This window comes from Alnus glutinosa, chromosome 9 (assembly GCF_958979055.1).
Source record: "Alnus glutinosa chromosome 9, dhAlnGlut1.1, whole genome shotgun sequence".
NCBI classification, from domain to species: Eukaryota; Viridiplantae; Streptophyta; class Magnoliopsida; order Fagales; family Betulaceae; genus Alnus; species Alnus glutinosa.
In genome coordinates this window covers 22355129-22365667 of record NC_084894.1, presented here as the reverse complement: position 1 = coordinate 22365667, position 10539 = coordinate 22355129, and the positions used below count along the sequence as shown (strand labels likewise).

The 10539-nt window shown below is 34.2% G+C and overlaps 1 protein-coding gene across 1 annotated transcript; it reads left to right on the top strand.

Moving 5' to 3' along the window:
• The first annotated feature begins 5237 nt into the window (after positions 1-5237).
• On the top strand, positions 5238-6824 carry LOC133877748 (auxin-responsive protein IAA4-like). Its single transcript, XM_062316142.1, has 4 exons — positions 5238-5655; positions 5761-5969; positions 6141-6240; positions 6330-6824. The coding sequence occupies exons 1-4, from the start codon at positions 5462-5464 to the stop codon at positions 6406-6408; spliced, it is 582 nt and encodes a 193-aa protein (XP_062172126.1). The 5' UTR covers positions 5238-5461; the 3' UTR covers positions 6409-6824.
• Positions 6825-10539: the final 3715 nt, after the last annotated feature.

Sequence of the window (10539 nt, the reverse complement as noted above, 5' to 3'; positions counted from 1 at the left end):
ACATGCTAATTGAGCCAAAAGCAAAACAGTCCAACCTTTAACATCCTGTACAGGGGCTGCAGTGTCTGTGTTGGTAGGCACAGGAGAGCGTATACTTCATAATTAGGGTTGGCAACAGCACAAAATTTTTAGTCTCCTTTTGCTGCCACTGCAATGTAATTAGTGGATTGCATTTCATCGGCTTCAATATATACACCTTTTTAATAGATAGGGGTGGGCAAATTGTCTTACTACCACCTATCGATTGCTTATCAAATTATAACCGAACCGATATCGATTGCCTACTGACTCTACCGACAAAATTTAGTTTGATAGTCGATAGAAAATTTTTTAACCGAAAACTGGTCGGTTCGGTAGGTAGTCGGTTAGACGGTTAACCGACTTACCGAACCAAACCGCCCATTAACTAACCATTTAATCGAACCGCCGAAATCCGAAACGACGTCGTTTTAGTAAGACTTTAACCAACCAATTAACCGAACCGACATAAAAAAAATCAAAACGACATCGTTTCATTACAATTGAATAACCGAATTAACTAAATTAACCGACTTAACCGAAATTTTCGAAAATATAATTTGTCGGAATGAAGTCGGTGAATTAACCGACTTAACCGACAAAATTGACTAAATTTCCAACCGAAACGACGCTCACCCCTACTTTTTAAGTTTAAACAGTTTTACAATCATAATCTCGAAGATTAAAAATTTATAATGTCGGTATTCTACAGGCCTATACAAACGGAACGGTTATAACCGCTCCGTAACCGCTAACTTCTTAAGGTGAAGCGATTAGTGTTTTTATGTGTAGGGGTAAGCGATTAATAACGGCTAACTGACTACCCTTACATTTAAATCTTTATATTATATTTAATATAAAATATAACATCAAAGCGACTATCAACCGCCAATTATAAAATAATCGCTAATCGCTTAAATGAAGCGATAGCAGTTTTTAAAATTTAATAACTGCTTTAGGCATTTGCAGTTAGATCCAATATCCGCTAACTGTGACCGCTTGTACAAGCCTAGACTATCACATTCCCATGTTTTAGCCCCTTTTAATTTTACTCATTTTTTGTTAAAATGCCCAATTTTATTTTTAAAAAATAAAGTGAATATATATATATACAACGCCATGGGTCACTAGAATTTTTACCTTTTTTTCTGAATTTTCACTTAGTTTTTTTTTAAAGGGCATGTTGGACATTTAAAAAAAATGGAGAAATTAAAAGAAGCTGAAACATGGGACGCCGACATTGCAAACTATTAAATTTCAATATTATAATTGTAAAACCGCTTATACTTTGAGGGGTGTCAGTCAAGTTTTCCATCTTTTTCTTTTTTTTTTTTTTTATCAAAAAAAATAAATAAATAAAATTATGAGACCTGTTGGATATAGAACAAATATACATTGTTGTTGAATATTACCATGTTCTGCATGCCTATTATATATTTATTGATTGAAAAATGAGGCAACTCGAACAAGTATATATAATAGATTTCTTAATTTAGTTTATCAATCACCTTAAGGTTAATTCATGATCATTTTAATTACAAACTATTATGAAGAAGATATATATATTTATTTTCTGATTTTCAGCAACTTGTTTCCAACATAAGATAAATCTTGAAGCAGTAAGCATATATACATAGCAAGAAGTCATGAAACAAATGTCATCCATCACAACCATAAATATCTTGCTTTTCTTGGATACCAAACAGGAATCAGTGAGAATCATGAATGCAAAATAATCCATGTCCTCACAGGTACTTGGTCAAAACCTGCCAACCTGCTGCCATGCCAACGAGGCAGTTTCGACACCACTGATGTGTCATATATATCTAGCTCATACCCTACAGGGAAATTCTTGTGGATCAAAATCTGCGAAAAAAAATGGATGATCTAGACCTGATCTGATCTGATTCATTAAATCGTGCATCGCTATCTCTCGAGTGTTTCTGGCCTGAACAAGCGCGAAGCTTTTAGCACAGGAACCACAAGCGCAAGCGTCCAGTCTACGTTGTCTGTTCATGGGTCAGACACCACAAACTTCAGCTAACTTTCATCACTTCATTGCTGAAGCAATAATGACAAATCCCAACAATGTTTAGACATAATGAGTTCGATTCCTTGGAACTGAAGCTACTAAGCTTTAAATTCACAAAGGGGTCTGAAAAGTCATTCTAGAACTATCTGAATCGATATCGGAGAAGAAAAAGTAGTAGTTCGAATTTTCTTTTATACAGAATTGTAAGAGTAGTTTTTGATTGCTGAAATATAGTGATTTATTGTTAGGAAAAATTACAATTTAAGCTCTCAAATTATTAGCCGTTTTGCAAGTAGCTTTACGAACTGTCAATGCTTGGACTATGGCCCTTCAAAATACAAAAAATGTTTCAAAAAGGCCTATTTTATCGATATATACCTATATTACCCCTGCCATGCGTTATTTTCAATTAAAAAAATAATACACATTAAATTAAAAAAAAAAAAAAACTAAAAAACTAAAAAAGAAATAAAAACTAAATTTTATTTTATTTTATTTTTTTAAAAAAATAGGTGTTTGTGGAGTCGCTCGCAAGCCACCCCTAAAGACCCATTTTTCTTTCTTTTTTTTTTTAGTTTTTATTATTTCTAAATTGAAAAATGACATGTGACAGGGGTATTATAGGCATATTTCGACAAAATTAGCCTTTTTAAAACGTTTTAGTAGTTTGGGGGCCAGAGTCCAAACGTTGGTAGTTCATAGGACTACTTACAAACGGCTAACAGAGGTTAAATTGAAATTTACTCTTATTATTAAAAAGTAACTGTTGTAAAAGCGGTTATTAATGTTAAAATTCGAACCGAAATTTGACTATTAAAATTACAGTCGTCTACATTTAAAAAACTTCAAATTTTGCACGAAAATAATTGGACCATGGTTCATGTAATGACATACGGAGTGCAAAGTGCGCCTAAATCGTTAGTGCAAGGTGTGACTAGTGCTTTACACTCTACACAAAAGTAAATTTAGATTTATAGTCCGTTTAGGTTTGCGAGTTCAAAAAGTGTGATTTAAAAATAGCGATTTTAAAATGTGCGATTTGAAAAAGTAATTTTTAAAAACGCAACTAAGTGTTTGACAAAATCGCAGATTAACCTTTAAAATTTTACATTTTTAAAAAACATCTCATTGCCTTTAAAAAACATTTTTCTATATTTTTAAATCATAATTTTTTAAAAACACAATTTTCAAACAGTTCATTTTCTACGATTTAGTTTAAAACCACACTTTCCATTAAGGAAATCGCAATACAAAGACAATCATTTATAAAGCATCAAAAGTTTTTTTAACTAAAAGTTGACAATTTACGAAAAGGTGAAGTGCACAGGTAAATGTGCGGCATGAAGATTAACATATAGTTTTGTTCTTTAATTTCTACAATTTGGTAAAAATAGCCCCGCCTTGAGGGTACGGTTTAGGATCGCTACAATTATTTGAGAGAATTTGAACAAGTAATTATGTAAATTATTTATGAGACTCACCTGACCAAATAAAAATTAAGATATACAACCATTTATTCTATCAGATAAATCACATATATAAGTAGTCTTTCACAATCACTTGTTCCAATTTGAACAAATAATTCGAACAAGTAATTATAGAGATCTTGATCCGGCGGGTACAATACTTAACCCATAAGGGTTGCACTGCATCAATGGCCAAAACCAAACTATATTTTATAGATGTACTAATTAGTTCATTAATTTCAATGGTAATTATTTTTACAAAACATAAAATGAAAATGTACTTTTATACATTTGTCTTTTAAGTTGCAATATATTAATCATGCAAAAATATTATCTCTAGTGTTTACTAAGATATTGTAGCTGTGTTGTCCAAATTTGATTTGTTAAATAATATTAAGCTTTTAACATGGACTTAAGTTTGGTTTGTTTAATTAAATAAAACTTGTTCTACAATTCTAATTGAATTAGGTATTTATAACTTTGAGAGTATACAACAAAGAGTAATATTATTTTTAGTACATTATTATGTGACTGTCATATAATTTAATGACATAATAATGAAAATCAGTTAATCTTGTAAAATAAAATAAAAATTATGAGTCGATTTTCAATATCATATCATTCCATATAATTATATAACAACCGTATAAATATTTAATAAATAACATTACTTTGAAATGGAAGGCACAAGAACAACATTTTAAATTTTAAGTTTTTTTAACTTCGGGAATAAAAAATTTCTTAATTATATCCTTCACGGACCAAGACAAACCTGGTTGTCTTAAGAATTTGTTTTGGCCCGAAGGAAACAATAATCTTAGGAATTTGGTCAAAGCACTAATTTTTATTTTTTTTTCCCATAAAAATGCACTCCTAATATCTCCTATTTATATAGGATAAAGTTTTTCTCCGAGCCGGATCGGATGAACTTCCTTCATATTTTCAAGATTTTTTATTGTTTTAATTTTTTTTTTAATGGATTGAGTCAAATAGACTAAAAATCAAACTATACTTGTTAATTATTATTTTTTTTCAACTGAACTGGGGGGTCATGGCCCCTACCGGCCACCCCCAGCTCTGTCCCTGACTACCATAGTTTTTACTATAAATCTTTTACAAACTGACTTGATAGTTCATGACTCCACAGTCTCCGCGTGATTAAAATGTGAACTGACATATGACCGTCCCCATTCAATATTTATTTATATAAAATGTGAATTGTTACGTAAATTTGTAAAAAAAAAAAAAAAAAAATCATAATAAACGTTGTAGTAATTAGACATATTTTTGAACCCCAAATGCAAATTCGTCTATAATATTAAAAAATAAACAATAAAAGAATTATGTCAGGGCTGACCATTTACACATGGCATCCCACATGTTATGTACCCCGCAATCCATTAACGAAATTAAAAACTCTGCAAAAATTTAGTCCCACATGGCCAAGCCTTGCCGAATGCCCACACCCAACGCCCACGTGGACCCTGGACCCCTTTCACTTGGGATGCTATCGTCCTTTCCTTCAAACCAACGACCCCGATTGCCCTCCCACAACCCGCCAGGAAGCATCTTGACCGTCCCACTGAATCCCCAGTCTTCCTTATGGGCGGCTGAGCTTGTCCCACCCTTGTCCCCTGTTGCAGCAGCAACTTGCCTTAAAGCTGCTGCTATTGCTACCGACAGCTTAGCTTGCCTTTGTCCATAATTCATGCATTTGTGAGAATAACAAAGCCGATCACATCTCTTTAATGCCTCTTGTTTATCATATATCCTATAAAATACAACCTTGCCTCCCCACCATCTTCAACTTCTTCCAAGAACTTGACTACCTTCCATTGCATCACTCTTGAAGAATTAAGCAAGAAGATCACTCTGGTAATTTGCATTGGCCGGCGCGCAATAATATTGTTGCATCTTTTCGTTGTATATCAGATTATAAGGAAAAATGGAAAGCAAGGTGGCGAATGAGAATGATCTCCACCACCTCAAGGCAACCGAGCTTAGATTGGGATTGCCGGGGACAGATGATAGTGAAGAACAAGCACTTTTTGGTGCTAGAAACAACAAGCGGCCGTTCCCTGACGCGAGCAAGGAGTGTGGATCAAAGGGTGATCACCATGAAATTGCCACTCCTGCCAAGTAAGTCCGACTGATTTTTCTTGTCACGTCGTTAAATAACTTCTTTTTTATTTTCAGGAAAAAAAAGAAAAACATAGACTCACATATATATGTTTGACATGACAGGTCACCAATTGTGGGATGGCCGCCAATCCGATCTTACAGGAAAAACAACCTGCAGACGAAGAAAGCAGAGGATGAGGCTGAGGCTGCTGGCATTTACGTGAAAGTAAGCATGGATGGAGCCCCTTACCTCAGAAAGATTGACCTAAGGACTTACAAGGGCTATCCAGAACTACTAAAGGCTTTGGAGAACTTATTTAAATTCACCATAGGTACGCAAGAACATCTGTTTTTTCTTCTTTTGCTGTACGTTGAAATGTTTTGATGTTATTCTCAACCAATTTGACGGTGTGTTTCTGATGGTGAAAATCATTAAATCTCCCCTTATTTAATCATTTAATTAATATTCTAACAAAAATTACCTATGGTTTTTCCTTTTTCAGGTGAGTACTCAGAGAGGGAAGGCTACAAGGGGTCGGAATATGCACCAACTTATGAAGACAAAGATGGTGACTGGATGCTGGTTGGAGATGTTCCATGGGAGTAAGTTTTCTCTCTCTCTCTCTCTCTCTCTCTCTCTCTCTCTCTCTCTCTCTCTCAATGCTTACCAAAGTTACCTACTCTTTTTACAGTATGTTCATGTCATCCTGCAAGAGGCTGAGAATCATGAGAGGATCAGAAGCTAGAGGTTTGGGATCATGTGGTGTATGAAAAACCCACAGGAGCAGGACAAGCAACGATTCTCTCTCACTAATTAGAGCAGAACTCTCAGCTTGGATTCTCGAAGATTTGAATTTGAGTTTTCGTCTCGTCATGTTGATCACAGTCTTTGGAGTTCAACTGGGAAGCTGTAGACAGAAATTAACGTAGTACGTACGTGCAGTTACAGTTTACAATTTCCTGACATTTGGCAGAAACATCTCATGTGGTCGTTTGTCCATGATCTCTGAATCTCTAGATCTGATGCTATTCTATCGAGCCAAAACTCCATGCAAGCAAAGAGATATTTCTTTGAAAGAAGTTGTATACAAAGTGACATCATGTCTATTTAAGTTTGGTTTTGTATTGTTAATGTGGATATAATATTCATATAAACCTATATATATACCAAATATGTCTTTTACAAATTAATGTGTCTGTGATCTATTGAACCTGCAAATTATGTGTCTGTCTAGCTAGCTAGACATTATTATTATTATGTAATAACGAACGACCATTATTAATTATGTCATTTCAATTAATCCTAACCAAAAATATTAAATTTCAACCCCTTTCCCTCTTAAATTCTTGGGTGGTCGAACTACTTATCAAAATAGCTGATGGAGTATGGTGACCGATCTACACCTCCGCTCCAATAAGCTGTTTTAATTAAGGATAGCCGACCACCTCTAAAACAGTTTTTAAGATGGTCAACCATCCCTAATGGATGTTTTAGAGTGATCGGCCACGTTCGAGACACCTTTGGTGTGGTTCGATCCCCCAACCTATTATAAACTTGCCGACCATTCCATTTGGCCTTAATTAACTTCTCTTGTTTATTTATTTATTACCTCTTTATTTTATGCATGTAGCTAGACCATTTAATTTATTTTGAGTCTTTTATTAGGAAGTACATGGATCTCAATCCACTACAAATTCTTTAGCGAAAAATTAAATTTAGTTCCTAGGTTTTTCTTGCAATCCCAATTTAATGCCAAGATTTTCAATTTCAAAAATTAGGTCTATGGGTTTTCCTCTAATTTCAAATAAGTCATTCCGTCCACCAGACGTCCAATTAATTACCAATACACCACGTTAAACCAATCATTAATTAATGGCGCGTAACTTTCATTTGACTTATCACGTGTCAATTGTACGTATCACATAACACAATTACTTTAAATTACAAATATATCTTAAATAATGATTTTTTTTTTTTGGTAAAAGGTGCATCGAGATCTAGTAACACTTTTAAACTTCAGCTAATTAATAAAGATCAATATATATATATATATATATATTCTTAGTAAACAAATTAATGTGGTAAACATTATTGGTTTGGTTTTTCTTTAATTTTTCTAATTAAGAAGCTTTTTTCAGGTTTTAGCTACCTATAAAACCTATCTAATTAACCTTACTGTTATTCAATTTGTGGCCGTCAGAAACCAGTAACTTTGATACTTTTGTTCGCAGAATCGTATCGAGCAATGAGAAAATATTTTGGACTTTGTAAACTTTATATTAATTAACTAATATTATATTAGTAAAGGGTGATCAGTTAGGAGCACCAAGACATAAAGCAAATGTACAACTACTTTTATTTTCTTTAATCTAAAAGAGATTAGAACTTTAATTAGATTATAAATTTCTTCCTTTCCTTCCCTTATATATAAAAGATTATTAGTTATAGTTCCCATGTGATTACAATTAGATGGTAAAGGTTCAATGTATTTCAATAATTAAACAAAAGTTAGGTGAGGTTTACAAGATATTGTTCATCTTTAAACAACAAGACTATCTTCTCTTTTTCTGTGTCTTCGATCTGGTAACAAAATAATATATATACCAAAAATTAAGGTAATAGAGAAACAAAGTCTGACTCGAATCCAAGGCTTGTCTCTCAGTGATTCTAAGTTTATGCAGATGTCTCTTTGGTGTTTAGATCCGGCCACTTGAAGAAAAATATAAGAAAAAGGTTCTTTTGACTAATGAAATGGAAAATCATATTTAAAAGCACAATAATTTACAATCCTTTTATAAATTCTAGAAAAAATTTAGAATTTTAGGAATTTTTTTCAAAAAAAAAGAAAAAAGAAAACCCTCTTCTTATAGTTTTCTTTATTAATAAAATTAAGTTCAAAGAATTTGTATAATAAAAGAGCAGCAATTAAGTTCATCAAATAATGTAGGAATTAAGCTCAAATAAGCAAACAAACATGGATTGCCCTAAAAGATGACAGAGGAATTATGAATATATAGTTTATTATATATACATTTTTTTAGAATTATAAAAAAAAATTATTTTTAATGAAATATTAGAAGAGAATGACATGAAGAACTCGAAGAAAGAAGAGAATTAAGGACTCTAGCTAATCCATAAAAACTGCCATGGAAGTATGCATGCATGCATCATGCATGTTCTCTACCAATGCCATAGTCTAGAAGTGGATTTGTTGGATCCCATGAATTCCATCTACGACGTCGTCTCATGATGGATAGGTGGATCACGTTTTAAGACTTAAGAAATTTGTCTGTATTTACTTAGCGTGTAAAACTGTTAGATGGAATTACTCAACTGTCTGTCTTTAATTATGCTATTTTCTAAAAAGAATTAATCAATATTAAAATCAAAACTCTCTATATAATCACTTACAAAGCCTAGTTTTATTTAATAGAACTAATGTAAAACTTAATATTTATGTAACATGTTAAAAATTGGGCCGACACAAGAAATAGGCCCATTACACCCACTCTGTCCAAGACACAGGGAGAGAGCCCGATAAAGTGGAGCAAGCCCATCAATGGGCCCGGTAAGTCAGTCCGACTAGAACATATTATAAACACGTGGGATAATTCCCTCTAACACAATTGTGTAATGTGAGATCTCCTATCCCCATACAAACTCCAAAAATCTTGGGAAATCATGAGATCTCTATAATCAAGCCAAAATCCCACCATTTGGAGGCTAGAATCTCGGATAGGATGATAATTGGGAAATAGGCCACGACTCTAATTCCTAACTCGATTACGATTCAAATGGCGGGAAAAACACCATAAAAGGGAAGCTCAAACCAGGTATAGGGGTCTTTTGGCCCTTCCTCAAAACCCTACCTTACTAACTTAAGACATGGGAGCTATCCCCGTCGATTCACACCGACAAGCTTCCTTGCTCATATCTTCTTGTTCTTGCAAGCTACTACATCTCAATGCTCACCAATTGAAAAACTGTCCCAACATAACAAACTTCACAATCCATTCATGGTGCTCCGTTTGTTTCGGTCATAAAATGTTTTATGAAAAATATTTTTTGTATTTTTTGGTGTTTGATGCGACTAAAAATATTTTCGGTTTGACCAAAAAAACTTCATTAGTTTCGAAAAATGGTTTCTATTTTTAAATTTCGTAAACTATTTTTCGAGATTAATTTCCTCCTTCTCCCACTATCGGAGCTCCACAAAGTCATCATGGCACCCCCACCGAGCTAATATCGGGCCTCCATTGGACCACCACTATGCCACCGATAGGCAACCATCGGACCATCGCGGGGCACCACTAAGCCATTGCCAAACCACCCCTGAATCACCATCAAGCCTCCATTGGACCTCTTCGGACCCACCATTGGGCTACTACTGGACCACAACCGAACTACCACAAGACCATCCTCAGACCATCGTTGGGCCACCCTCGGCCTCCACCAAACCATTGTTGGACAACCACTAGGCCCCTGTCGAACCACCGTCGGACAACTGCATGCCCCCACTGAACTACCCCCGAGCCTCTAACGGAACATCGTTGGACCACCACCGGACCACAATCGGGCCACCGCCAGGCCCCCACCAAACCATTGTTGGGCCCTACCGAGCGACCATTGAAACTCAAATCTTTGGAATTTTTAAAAATTATTTTATATTAATATTTTTATATTGCGAATACAAATTTATTTTTATAGGTTAATATGATTGAATGAAAATATATAATATATTTGTTATTGTGATGATTAATTGGGTAAACAAAAATAATGTATTGGACCGAGTCGTCACAAGTAACGTCACATGGAATTCAAATAATTCCACTTTTAAGGCTTTTATTAAAGATGGGACATTTCAAGTTGGCATTAGAACAATCAACTCTGAGGACCATGAG

Excerpts from the sequence above, each read along its gene's own strand:
- LOC133877748 (XM_062316142.1), top strand. The coding sequence starts at position 5,462 with ATGGAAAGCAAGGTGGCGAATGAGAATGATCTCCACCACCTCAAGGCA. Across the intron at positions 5,656-5,760 it reads GAAATTGCCACTCCTGCCAA|GTCACCAATTGTGGGATGGC; the intron begins GTAAGTCCGACT and ends TTGACATGACAG. Across the intron at positions 5,970-6,140 it reads CTTATTTAAATTCACCATAG|GTGAGTACTCAGAGAGGGAA; the intron begins GTACGCAAGAAC and ends TTCCTTTTTCAG.